The sequence below is a fragment of the Morus notabilis genome, unplaced genomic scaffold, assembly GCF_000414095.1.
Source record: "Morus notabilis unplaced genomic scaffold, ASM41409v2 Scaffold1633, whole genome shotgun sequence".
NCBI lineage: Eukaryota > Viridiplantae > Streptophyta > Magnoliopsida > Rosales > Moraceae > Morus > Morus notabilis.
Window position 1 is genome coordinate 192,956 of NW_010357002.1, and position 14,401 is coordinate 207,356.

The 14,401-nt window shown below is 34.6% G+C and overlaps 2 protein-coding genes across 2 annotated transcripts; both read right to left on the reverse strand.

The window, feature by feature from the left end:
• Window positions 1-3,905: 3,905 nt before the first annotated feature.
• Window positions 3,906-4,209, reverse strand: LOC21392757. The gene has a single exon (XM_010088989.2). It carries the CDS (start codon window positions 4,193-4,195, stop codon window positions 3,908-3,910), a length of 288 nt encoding a protein of 95 aa, XP_010087291.1. The 5' UTR covers window positions 4,196-4,209; the 3' UTR covers window positions 3,906-3,907.
• A 6,545-nt stretch (window positions 4,210-10,754) lies between these two features.
• LOC21392759 (subtilisin-like protease SBT1.7) lies at window positions 10,755-13,543 on the reverse strand. Its single transcript, XM_010088991.2, has one exon. The coding sequence runs from the start codon at window positions 13,324-13,326 to the stop codon at window positions 11,068-11,070; it is 2,259 nt and encodes a 752-aa protein (XP_010087293.2). The 5' UTR covers window positions 13,327-13,543; the 3' UTR covers window positions 10,755-11,067.
• Window positions 13,544-14,401: the final 858 nt, after the last annotated feature.

A 14,401-nucleotide genomic window follows, 5' to 3' on the forward strand; every position in this document is an offset into this window, starting at 1 on the left:
AAGGGTCGGGGCTGATCTGTAAATTACGTGAATGTTGATGGATTAATGGAATGCGAAATATTGTGTGAGCCACTTTTGGATTATCGAATGGGTATTAATAAAAAAAGATTTGATGAAAGGAATAAAGGGTAAAAAAAAAAAAAAAAAAAAAAAAAAAAAAAAATTGTTTTTTTTCTTCTTGTTTTCTTGAGGGGCGCCGGATAGAGAGGCTCTCAGAAATAATTAAAGAGAGTCTGGTGAGTTTTATTATGTAAGCCAAGGTTGTTCTCTCATGGAAAGTGAGCTCTTATTTATCTTTTCTCTTTAGCATTTTCTCGAGATCAAAAGTTTTGATGTCGTTGGCTTTTGGTAAAATAAATAAATAAATAAAAATAAAAAGAAAAAGAAAAAGAAAAAGAAAAAGAGAGATGTTGATGTTGGATTTTAATTTACAGAAGCCGCTGTACCGTTGTTTCACTGCAAAGGGGCAAATCCCTTCCAACAAATTATTGATTGGTCCCCCCTTTTTCGTTACTCGTTACTTTCAAAATTCTAATTGATTGCGAAAACATACATGTATGCGTAAACGAGTGAATATTATCTTTATACGTCTGGCGATTAATAAGCTTTTCAAGAGAAATGGTGGCCATTTCATGGTTATTTCAAGTTTTTTTTGTTTTTATTATTTGTTTGAGGAAGGTATTCATAGCTAGAGAGTAGTAACTTAAAATAAGATAAAATATACAACTGTATATCTTCTGAACTGTGCTTGAACTGACACGAATTTGTTGAAATACAATTAGGTCTCACCACAAACACAATAGAGTTATGCACGTCTCAAAAACCTAATACAATACAACATGTGAACACGTTTAATAAATGAATCTTGATAGATTAACCATTTATTATCCAATTAACCTAATTAGTGAAAAAGAATAAAAGTTGTTCAAAATTGACACAAACTCATTACTAATTAGAGCTAAATTCAACCTAGGACCTTAATTTTTCACATCTCCATATATACCAACTAATATAGAAGAACATATGATCTGAACACAATTTTCTTTTTTCTTATATTAGAAACAGATGACTTGTTTATTATATGAATTACACATTTCAGACGAAATTGACATGAAAATTAAACGAGTCCCACAAATTTAGCTCCATTAATTAGTACACATTTAGGTACATTACATTTGTATATCTTCATGTGTAAGTATGAAATTTAAAAATGTACGGTTAAACCCAGATTGTTTTTTGCCTAATAGAAACTCTTATGCATTGCTTGAAAACCCAGATTGATCTTTGCCTAATAGGAAGGTCCAATTATTTAAACAACATATTAATACAATTATTTAAAAATAGAAGAAATCGGTAACTTGGCAAGTCAAATAGCAAATATTTATTTCGGTTTGAAAAATTCCTTCTTTTCACTTATTTATTTTAACGGTGAACTTTGTACCTACATGACGAGTATCGATGTGGCTTTCTATATATCTGCAAAAGCTGTGCCCTTTCATATTGTTGATAAGTTGACTATTAACTATTAACTAATTGGTGATTGAGAGATTATGAACATTTGTCGTGTAAGATTTGTTCAAATAGAGTGGTGCAATATTCTAATAATCATATTTAGCACTTTTGTCTTCTTGTAAACATGGAATATATCTTTATTATAATAATAATAATAATAATAATAATAATAATTATTATTATTATTATTATTATGAACATGTCAGATTATAATATGTTATTGAGTTAAATTTTTTTTAAAGGGGTTTATTTGAGTTAATTACTTAATAGAACAGTGAATAGTACATATGCAATTGGAACTTATTATAGCGGTGCAATATTATTACAATTAGATTTTTTTCATGTAAAATATGTCCTTAAAATGTGACAGTATTTTATCCACCAAAATATTAAAAAAAATTTAATTAAAACTACTTTTTTATTTATTCTAATTTTGAGAAAATTAATTAACTCACCATTTGAATGCATTGTTTTAATATTTTTATCATTTATTCTTAATTAATATTTTTTAATTAATATAATTTTTAACTAAAAGATATTAATGGAGTGTAAGGAAAAAATTTAAGATATTAATCGAGTGAAAGGAAAAAATTTAAGACTCGTACATGTATTTGTTCCTTTTTCCTTTTAGTTTTGTTTAGACTTCCGCGCGAGTCTCTCAATTGGACCTAATTAAAGCCCCTTAAACAAATTTTGGGCCTGACTTCTTCATCATCTGTACCCTGGCCGTCGCTAGGCCTGACAATATACAGATAAAAAAAATAAGGGAGAAAGAGAAAAATAGGTATAATGAATTAAAATTAATAAGTTAATAGTTTACATAAGTTAATAAATAGATTAAATTACTGTTTTTATCCATAATTTATCTAGTTATGAACCATAACTTGACAAGTTATTGTCCATAATTCACGATTTTTGTCCATAACTTGTCTGAGTATGAACCATAACTTGACAAATTTGTCTATAACTTATCTGGTTATGAACCATAACTTGACAAGCTATGACCTATTAATTTCTATAACTAAAAATTGACCTATATACTTTCTTAAGCTTTTTATATTGGGTTATTTTCTACTATTTTTGAAAAAATAATAATAATCTTAACAAATGCTCTTCTTTTTTAAGAGTATATGAATTAAGATTTTTACTCTTTATTTTTAATTTATAATTTTTTAATTAAATAATTAAATTAATTTAAAAAATATTTATCAAGATTCATAACTTTTTTAGTTAAATAATTATATTAATAAAAAGATATTTATTTAAAAAAATACATAAAAAAGTTAATGAATCAAAAGAAAATGCTCATGTTTATGACTATATATATATATATTTATTTTCATTTTTTCGATAAAAAAAAAGACGATCTGACACATTACACAGTATTTGCCACTAGACGGGCACTTGATGACCAAAATTGTGTGCTGAAATTAATTAATTATATAGTTGTATTCGCAAAGTTTGTACATTTTTCTTATCCTGTGATTTTAATGACGCACGGTACAGTACAAAACGGTGACATCAACAGAGATTTGATTCAGAAACAATAATACTGCAACAACGTTCTCAACAGCATTTACTACTCCAGCCTCAAATAATACCCCTTTTATTTATTTATTTTTTTTATGAAATACCTCCTTTTTTTTATTATGAACTGGAGAATGGTATTTATTGATCATTTGAAAAGAATTAATCTTGTTAGTTTAACCCACGCGATAATCGCCATCCTGAAAAAAAAAAAAAAAAAAAAAATTCGAGCCATTGAGCTCGTGTACTGTATTATATTAATGGTCAGAAGCATTAGCAATTTAATTTTTGGTCAGTACTTAAAACGATTGCAAATTTATGTTCACTGATTACACAGTTGGTTCTAGATTCTGCAAAAAGTTCTCAACTTTGGTTTATTTTGATCCACCTCCACATTCAAGAAAAAAAAAAAAAAAAAAAACTACCATTAAAGTAATCTTTTGATAAAATAAAATCAAACACCGTTCCAATTAGTTCCCCATCACAAATAACAAAAGTATATTTTTTTCAGGTGAAAGTCGGATTGTTATTTTGTTAATTATCACGATGCAGATTATTAGATTAAATAAACAGGCAAACACATTATTCAAAAAAAAAAAAAAAAAATTTGCAGATTTTGCATATATATCACATATGTATACCGAGAGTTATCCCAATAGTCAATGATCGTACCCCAAGAAAAAATTATATATATAGTACTAGTCCTTAATCATTTATATCCGAATATTATTCATAATCAACAAAAGTTATTCTAATCAGCTAGGTATTTTGATCATGTTATCTCCATAACACAAGCATAATATAGATATAGTGCAATATTGAAAACTAGAAAAAAAAAAAAAATTATATATATAGTACTAGTCCTTAATCAGCGTTTGATTGCTTCTTTAGCCAAGGCTTCAGCCTCGGAGGTGACGGAGCCGCCGGAGAGAGTCGGCGCATCGGTGGAGGCGCCGGCACCGCGGCCGGGCTTGGGTTGGAGATGGCCTTCAGCGCCGTAACCCTTCTTCTTGTAATCTTCCAAGTCTTCATATTGGAGGTACGGACTGTCCTTCATTGGAAGCCCTTCTTCTAACTTCTCCTTCTCATTATAATCATGTTTGTCAATATTGCTCTTCTCTGGCTCTCTCTCCCTCCCAATCTTATTCTGATCCATGCTTGATATTGATCGATTATTCAATAATATTAGTGCAATGTAAATAATAATACAAAGAGATCAGAAAAGGCTTTGAATTAAGCAATTCCTTTGCGTCTACGTTTTATATCATGTTATGACCTTTCCATTTTGGTCTATGGTTCTTTTGCCACGTGGGGGTATACGTGTCTTCCTCCTATGAGTTGCATGCTCTACGTGTCATCAAGGAGCTATATATATATATATATATATATATTTATATATGCTCTTCTTTTTTTCCTCGGTCAAACTTGAAACCGTGGAAGGTGGATTAATCAAAACCCGACTTTTAGGGGAGATTCAAGATAGTCCCTTTAATTTTACTCGATCAAATTACTTTTTACATTTTTTTCCTCTTATCCTCGCGATATTTGAATGAAAATTCTCAAAAGAATTCAAACATACCCTAAATTTAACTTTTAATATCTCATATTTCAAATCGAAATTCTTAAATAAGGGTATAATTAATAAAATTACTATATAAGTTCACAATTAATTTTGTAGATTGTAGACTTTAAGAAGTCAAATTATACTCGATTAAAAACGTGATTCATTCAGATTAATTAAAAAATATGCAAAAAATTAAAATTATATTAATTGTTCTATTATTTTAATTTAAAACTTAGATTTTACACACGCCCCCACTGGAAAAAGATCTTTGGCTCCGCTACTGGTACCAAGAAGAGTCATTTTGGCAAACTTGCCAAACAAACGAGACACAAATTACAATGACCCCAAAAAAAAAAAAAGCATTTTTAATACATTCACTTAATCTGATCATTATTCTTATTAAAAAAATTCTTGGGGCTAATTATTTCTTTTTGTTCCAATGCAAAACGAAGTAATTGTAATTACTAGATAGATCACAGATCCATTTCATAAAGACATGCACACGCAAATGAGAATATCTAAGGGACTCCTTGGCGGTTGATGGTCTCGGTGGCGGAGACTTCAGCGTCGGAAGTGACGGAGCCGCCGGAAAGAGTCGGAGCATCTGTGGAGGCACCGCCGGCGCTGCGGCCGGGCTTCGGTTCGAGATGGCCTTGTGTGCCATATCCCTTTTTCTTGTAGTCCTCCAAGTCTTTGTTTTGGAGGTACGGACTGTCCTCCTTTGGAAGGCTTTCTTCCAAAGTTTCCTTGTCATTATCGGGCTTCCCCTTTCTCTGAATCTGATCCTTGTAATTCTCCATGATTGATTGATTATCTACAGCTATAGTTATCTCTATCATGATTGGTACGTAATTCATGACCTTTTCGTTAGCAATTTATAATGGTGTTGCCACGTACGAGGAATTCGTGGCTTTGTTATACGAGTTGTATGCTCTACGTGTCCGGAACAAAAGACATGCATGCGGGTTATACATTAATGGTGTTGGCCTGCCAGTTAGGATGTATTTGATTATCTTTCTTCCTTTGTCAATTTTTATATTTATTTCACACGTGAATTTTATTATTATTTTTTTAAATAATAATTATCATATTAATAAAATTTATGTGTTAAATAATAAATATAAAAAAAGAGAATAACAAAAAAAATGACGCTAATATTTTGTGAAAGTTTGATCAAATTTTTAGGAGAGATTTCTGCCCATGTATAACAGAAAAAACTTTTTCTGTTTTTTTTATTTTATTTATTTTTATTTTTATTTTTATTTTAACTGAAGACTTAACTTTTTAAGACTATTGTTAACTCATAGAACTAACCTATTTAACTGATTCCTTTTAAAAATGACTTAATAGGAAATTTTTATTAGTAAAATAATTTGTTAAAAAATTTTATTTGCAAATTATCCACGAAACGACTAAGAATTATTATTATTTTTTTTCCGATTATAACTGCCTGAGGGGAACGTGTAATCCTGCACATATATCCTGATGCAATAACCATTAAAATCCGGTTTTACTGTAAAATATGGTTCAAATTGTGGGAATTCAACTATTCAAGCGATCGGAATGAGGTCTTGGGGATCTGAGTAGGGAATACTCGGGATCGGGGTTTTGAGAAATGAGAAAAATTTTAACATTTTAATTTGTTGATTTTAATGATCTATCGGAATATTCTTTGAAAATATCCGATCATCTTTATCGAGAAGAAAATATAATCGACTAACTAGTACATTTTTATATTACTCTATTATGATATTTTCTTGCGAATTGTGTGACATAAATGTAAAAATGATTTTTTCTAAATGGCATTTCTGTATTTCTCTCTTAAATTTCTGTCGCAGACGTCCATATATCCGAAAATAATTTGGTGGTTTGAATTGGACCCATGATGAGGTCCAAACCCCTGATCCAGAAGGGTGGGGTGAGGTTCAGATTCACGTATATAAACGGGGCAGGTTTTATCCAAACAAGAAAAATATGTTATTATGTTCTGTTTGGATTGTTTACTTATTTTCATTAAATAACTCATGAGAATAGCACCCAACTTTTTTAGGTTTAGCTACCTCAAGTTTTGAAATATGTTGTTTTTTTGTTGTTGTTGAAAGTTTGAAATATATAGTTTTGATCTCGTTATTGATAAATTGTCCATTTTCAGATAAAATGTAGTCAAAAGAGACACGTGAGAATCTTAATTAGGATAAAATAATGATTAAAAATACAAGCAGATCTAACAAAATAATTCCAAAAGAAAAAAAATGGGTGACACAATTTGGTTTTTTATTTCAAATTTTTATTTTTGTTTATTTTTTCTTTCTAAAGCTACACGTGTCATCCTCGTGTTTCAGAAAATAAACAATTTTACTAATAGAGGGAGCAAAGCCGTATATTTCAAACCTAATTAATTTGGATGATAAAACGTGTTAACGATGCAATAGAAGTACGAGTGGTTGGAGGCTTTGTGGTTGGTAGGGACCTAAAAAAAATAAAAATTTATTAAGAAGAAACTAATAGGAAGAAGAAAACATATAAATATTTATTGTGGTTCAACAATTTGTCTAATCTATGAACTATGATAAGAGAGAAAATTCTCTAATAAAAAACACTATCAATAGGCGCTATATAAATACAAATTACAATTGCAGAATCATACAAGTTACAAAGACTATCAAACTCAGAAAATAAAGAGATTTCTTAATATATAAATGGATACAAATAAATTCAAAACTCCTAGTAAAAATAACTGTACATGAAATGTTTTTTCTTAATACCAAGACGTCCACTTAAATTTTTTAAAGGTGAATTAATTGGAAATGCGACCCCATAATTGGTTGTGTTAAACCCAAAATTAATTTGTGTTGTAGTCTAACTGATAAATAGATGGCCATAAAAAAAAACAACAACCGACCAACCAACGGGAACGGGTGGAGCAGAGCTTGCCTGCTCCATACGAAATGAGATGACCCGTATATTTAACAGAGAAACATTTCAAAAAATGAAAAAGTTATAGGGCAATGGGCCGTGGAACAAAAAACTAGGTGTAGACCAGTCTAGATTATCAGTCGGGCCAAGTACTGGGCCGAAGAGGTAAGCCACATACTGACCTGCCAAGCCCGGCTCATATTTACACCACACTATGGGTGTGTGTAGAGCTGTTCATGGGTTGGGTCGGTGCGGGATATGACTTTTTCTTCCCCCGCCCCAAAGGGTGCGGGTTGCACATATTTGGCTCTAACGATGTTAGAAAAATTTCACAACTCAATGATGTTTGGGTTGGGTTGGCACGGTGCGGGGTGGGTTAGGTGGTCGGTTTCAACATTCGAATAATTAACGAATCAAAGTTCAATATAACATTCAAAGTTCATCATCAAATAGAAATAATAATTTCAACATTCAAACAGATAGAAATTCAAAGTTCAATCCAACATCAAACATGAAGTAAAGTAGTTCATCCAACATCAAACATAAAATAAACATAAATTAGTCTACACTCATAAATTACTCTTAACATAAAGCAAACATAAGACTTAATCAAACATGAAGAAACTAGAGAATAGAAATGAGTTGTCTGTCTAGAGTTAGATATTAGAGGAGGCAAGTTGGAACGTGGGTTGGGTTGGAGTGTGTGGGCCATTATAGGCCCAACCCACACCCCGCCCAAAAACTTCGGGCCAAACATTGAATGGGCCGAAAAAAAAAAATTTTAATACTAAAAATTACATTTTTCAAATTAGGTTGGAGTGTGGTAGATTGAACCTGCGGATTTTACGGGTTTATAAACAGCCCTAGGTGTGGATGTGCTTAAGATTACTTTTACAACTTCAATAAGTACTTTGCCCAACATAGCAATCCTGTATTCACCCTTGCTAGCTATACTGTGTAATATAGCTCTAAATGGAAGGGACAAGTAAAAATGTCTTTTGACCACGATTTCATGCTCATTATGATGCAATTTGAATATGTAAGGGAGTTAGATTTAGCATTATAATTTCAAACATTCTCCCAACTAACGGCAATAATGGTAGTGGTACTGAATGAAAGCACCGCTGCACTCTGTACACAATTACTCTTGAGAGCTGTTAACTTGTAATTTGCAAATAAATTCATATGAACGAAGGCAAAATGTGAGGAAAGGAAAATCCTACTTAAATACGCAAAAAGTTGTAAATGAAAAGAAAGAAATATTCTAATTATAAAGATGCAAATTGCAAAATTAGAAGTCTAAACTAAAAACTCGTTGGAAATCTCTCAAATGTACCGAGTAAAAGTTTGTTAGTGGACATAGTAGGTGGAAAAGGGGGACAACAAATAACAAGCAAAAAGCTATTTCTCATTTAAACTGAAAAAAGGAAAAAAGTACTTCATAAGAAAAGATTTCTCATAAAGCAAGAAAAGCGCATCCGAGGTTATTAGTAGCATGCACAATCATCTTAATGCAAGTAACTTGAATTACAATTTGAGTTTTGAGGTGTGTATATGAGAAACAAATATTGTAATAAAAAAATTAAATTTAAGATAATTTGTATAGACGGTCTCTAAATTTTTTAGTAAGTAATAGTTTGGTCTATAATCTTTTTTTTTTTTTTTGTAAAACGACTCCTAACCTCTTTAAAAGGTGACAGTTTAGTCATTTTCGTCAAATTCTATTAAATTTTTAACAGAATATGTTACGTGACCCATCACGTGACTCATTTTTTCAGTAAAATGACTTAAATGCCTCCATTAGAAAAGTCTTCTTCTAATGGGGCATTTAAGTCATTTTATTGAAAAAATAGTCACGTGACATGTTCTGTTAAAAATTTAATGGAATTTGATGAAAAGGACAAAACTGTCACCTTTTAAAGAGATTAGGGGTCGTTTTGTTAAAAAAAAGATTAGGGACCAAACTGTCACTTACTAAAGAGTTTGGAGACCATCTGTGCAAATTACCCTTAAATTTAAATTTTTATAAGAGAAAACACTATAACAATATGACTTGAATCATAATTTGAGTCATGAAATGAATAAGGCCTTTATTATCCAACTAATATGATTATTAGTTGCTCGAAGTGGTATAAGTTATCTAAAGTTTCTTACAAAAAAAGGATAAATTTTATAAATTCTCTCTGAACTGTCATTTGTGTCAATATGTACATGCCCATTGTACTTTAAAATGTGTATGTTTTGCTCTTGAACTTTGTCACTTGTGTACATGTCCTCTGAATTTTAAAATGTGTATGTTATGCTCCTAAGGTTAACTCCGTTAAGTTTTTTTAACGGAAATGCTTATAAACACCCATGAACTTTAAAATGTACTTATTTTTCCCCCATAACTATTATATGTCTCCAACTTTTCTCCCTACATCTTAATTCTATCAATTTTTTGAACGAAAATTTTGATATAACAATTAAATTGCTAATTATTTATGATATTTGACCATTAAAGTTTGTTAAGTTAATGGATTTCTTAAGATTTGTGTTGATTTTTTTAAATGTACAATAAAATAAATGACCTGAACGCATTCAAATTTAAAAATGTTATATATGTATAAAGCGTAAACATGTTTTATGTCAATCACTTCTATATAGGTGAAATATTAAAAAAATACTAACAAAATTCATTACATTATACATATTTGCTCTTTCATTTTTTCCTTTTTTATTATCTCTAATCAACTAATGTTTTGAGAATTTGTGCTTAACTAACATTTTTAGAGGAGATGGTACTCAACAAACCTCAAATACTATAAATAATTATGAATTTAATAATCATATTAATATTTTCATTCAAAAAACTAATAGAATCAAGTTAGAGAAAAGAAATTGAAGACATATCATAGTTCGGGAGATAAAATAAGTACATTTTAAAATTCAAGAGACATATTGACACAAGTGATAAAATTCAGGAGGCATTTATTAACATTTCTATTAAAAAACTTAACAAAATTAACTTCATCTGACATATTGACACGTGACAAAATTTAAGGACACAATATACACATTTTAAAGTTAAAAATGACATGTTAACACAAGTAACAAAATTTAGAGAGAATTTATAAAATTTGTCCAAAAAAATATCCAACGTATGAAATGCTTAGGAATGCGCAAGGGGCAAAAAGAAAAAAAAAAAAACAAAAACAAAGAACGGCATAGAATAGAAACAAGGAAGCAAATAAATATAAGGCTTCATTTAATTTTCAACTAGGCATATGTGTACACATTATATGTATACGTGGGCTTTGCCCAAGAACAATATACACTAAAATAAAAAGCAACAATAACACCCCACCACCTCTTTTCATGATTTTCCTTGTTTTTCTCTCTTAAGACAAAAACCTAAAATGTGTTATGCAGCTTCCATTATAATAAATAATAAGCAGGAAAGAACATCATAGATATAACTTTGGAAAAGCGATCAAACCCCTCTTTGAGTGGGATGAATTAGTATTGATTATTAAACCTTAATTAGCTTCTCCTAATTCTTCCTCTTGTCAGCTCCAGCTAAACGCAATTGGACTGCCAACAATGTGCTTACCGTCCGACCACTCGATACGACCAAAACTTTTCGAGTCCGGCGACATCGAACCGACCGCAGTAAACGTCACCGTATAGCTTTTCTTCTCATTCGCGTGACTAAACGACAGCGTTTCGGGCTCAACCGAGATCTTTACCGATTGGGTCTCCGATTTCAACGACAACTTGTACGTCCCCGCTGGGCCCACATTAGTCAGTGTACGACTGTAATTATACACGCTAGATCCTCCATTGCTCTGAAAATTTACGGCAAATGAAGGGTAGTTAAGATCGGTCACACTGTATTTTTTCTTCGCGTCGCAGGAGAACTCTTTCCTCGTAAGCCCACTTATTTGATCATCGGTGTAGTTTAAAGCGCAGAGGAAATCCAAGTAATCGTCGACGGTTAAGTCGTATACCAAACCGGGATCAAGGGCCGCCACGGGATCCGCGTGTCCGGCACCGTGATCGAACGGCGTGGACGGCTTCCCGGTGGCAATGTCGAGCAATATCTGGCCGTCCTTGTACGACGAGTACGCCGTGGTCATAAGAGCCGAGCGGATCGCGGCTGGGCTCCACTCCGGGTGGGCCCCTTTGAGAAGCGCCGCGAGACCGCTGACGTGAGGGCACGACATCGACGTCCCGGAGATGATGTTGAACGCCACGCGTCGTGAATCGATGGCCAGCCCGGTGGGACCCAGCTTCCCCGACCATCCCGCTATGATGTTGACACCTGGCGCGATGATATCGGGCTTGAGAATCTGTGGCGTGATCAAGTTCGGCCCCCTCGAGCTGAACGCCGCCACTACCGGCGACGGCTGGACCCCGACCTTCGTCCCCTCGAAGAGAATCGTCACCGTCGGGTTCGTATCGGAGAAAAGGTACTTCTTTATGGCGTTACCGGATTTCTCGCCGACGCAGCTCGCCGGCAAAAGGTGGGCGTCGGCAACGAGCTCTTCGCCATTGGAGGCGGTGTTAGCCAAGACCATCCCCAGTCCGCCGGCGGCTTTGACCACCGCGCCTTTCTGGACTCTGGCGTTGAGTCCTCGATCGCAGAGCACCATTTTTCCGGCGACTTTCTCTGGAATCAGCGTCCCCATCATGCAAAGATTTCCGTTCGTGGCATTGCTGGCGTTACCGGCGTAGATAAGAGGCAACATCCCGTGGGGCAATGCGTCACCTTTGTACAGCGACACGCCTGAGTAGTTTTGCCCGCTGCCGAGGCTGACGTAAGCCGGGAAGTCCCGATCCAGTGTGCCCGCGCCTACCGTAGTGATCCACGGCGCCACGTTTGATAAACTAAAATCGCTGGGACCCGCATTACCGGCGGAGGAGGATATAAATATCCCCTTCTGCATCGCCGCGAAAGCTCCGACCGCCACGCTGTCTCTGTAGTACTCGGACATTCCGCCGCCGAGAGACATGGACAAAACATTAACGTTGTCCTCCACGGCTTGGTCTAATCCCTTCAATATGTCGGAGCTGAAACAGCCACCGAGCCAGCAGACCTTGTACACGGCCACTCTCGCGCGCGTGGCCATCCCACGCGCCGTCCCGGCAGCGAACCCGAACAAGCTGGCTCCCTCCACGACAGATCCCGCCGCCGTGCTCGCCGTGTGGGTCCCATGGCCGTCGTCGTCCCGAGGCGACTTCGACTCGCGAGAAGCGTCGATGGGGCCCAGCGTCGCCTCGTAGCCTCTGGAGAAGAATCTCGCTCCGATGAGCTTCCGATTGCAATGCGAGGAAGTGAAGTTCGTCCCTTCCTCGCAGAATCCCTTCCAGCTGGCCGGAACCGGGCCGAGCCCGTCGTCGGCGAAGCTGTGGCTTTCCGGCCAAACGCCGGTGTCGAGTACTCCGACGACTACGTCACTGACCGAGTCGGTCTCGGGGAAGAGCGCGTCGGTGCTCTTGCCGAGTCCGAGGAACTCCGGCGTCCGAGTGGTGTGGAGCTCGTACTTGAGCTCCGGCCAGACGGAGATGACTCCGGGCTGGCCCTGGAGAGATCGGGCCTCGTCGTCGGTCAGTCTGGTGGAGAAGCCGTGCACGACATTGTTGTAGGTGTAGAGCATATCGGCCGATGGGGAAACCGATTTGAGCGACGCGGCGTACCAGTGGGCGTGGCGCTCGAAGGCCTTCGGCATTTGGTGGCTCGCCATGCGGACGACGTATGTCGTTTTCTCATTCTGGGCGTGGGATATGCCCAGAAGCATGAAAAAAATCAGTAAGAGATTAAACATGTCTGTTTAGTGTAATGGTCTTGATCTGAAATCTGATCAGTTCCTCTGTGTTTGCTCTAGTGAGTTGAGATATATAGAAACGTTTTTTCTTTTTTTCTTTTTTAAAAGTTAGACACCACATAAAAAAGGAAAAATAAATTAATTGATAGAAAAAAAAAAAAGGATAAAAAGAAAAGAGTGAGGTTGTCTTTCAATTGAATGAGAGTGTATAGCTGGAAGTGTGAGATGATGCGGAGCTAGCTGCTTATGCCTTATAGAGCTCATTTGCTTTTGTTTCTCAAAAAAAAAAAAAAAAAAAAAAAAAAAAACTATTTTTAGAATGATTGCGTTATGACAAAAAGAGTGAGACCCCAATTGAGGGCTTGATTAACTTTAGTCACGTGCGTTCCAGGCTTTTTCTTTTAACCCTTTTCTGTCTTCAGTCTTCTCAGATTCGTTGGCTAGCTAAAACTTCTCTCTTTTTGGTCCTTGTGAACATCTTGCTCAGTTTCATCAGAACCGAAAGATGTGCCAATCCTTTACCTCTTTTCTTAGAGGTGTTGTGTGATAATTTTTTTATTTTTGCACTTTTTAATGCCCAATTAATTCTCTTGTGGGATCCACTTGACAAGAATTTCCTTAGTCATTGCCCAAACTGCGAACCAAAATCCTCTCACCGGTCTACCATCTGACAAAGTAATAACTTCCAAGTTTTATCTTAGATTACCAGTGAATATTTTTTGAGTCTTTTGACACTTTTATCTCTTAGATTTTGTTTAAGTTGACAAATTGTCTTTAAATTTTTTTAAGCGTGGTAATTACTCTTTTAATTAATGAAATATTGCATGTAAATGATGTTAAAATTCTCCTTCAAACGAGCCTTTTTTCCCTAGATCAAGTCAAACGAGCTTATATATGAAAACGTTTCCAATCAAATTCAAATAACTTTCATCGATTTAATATCAATTTTATTATTAATTGTTTAAAAGATTATCATGTCAACTATATCTATCAGAAAAAAGAATAATAACTGTATATCACTAAGTTAGTACAAAATAGTAATGACTAACTCTATATTACATAAATTGGTATAAAG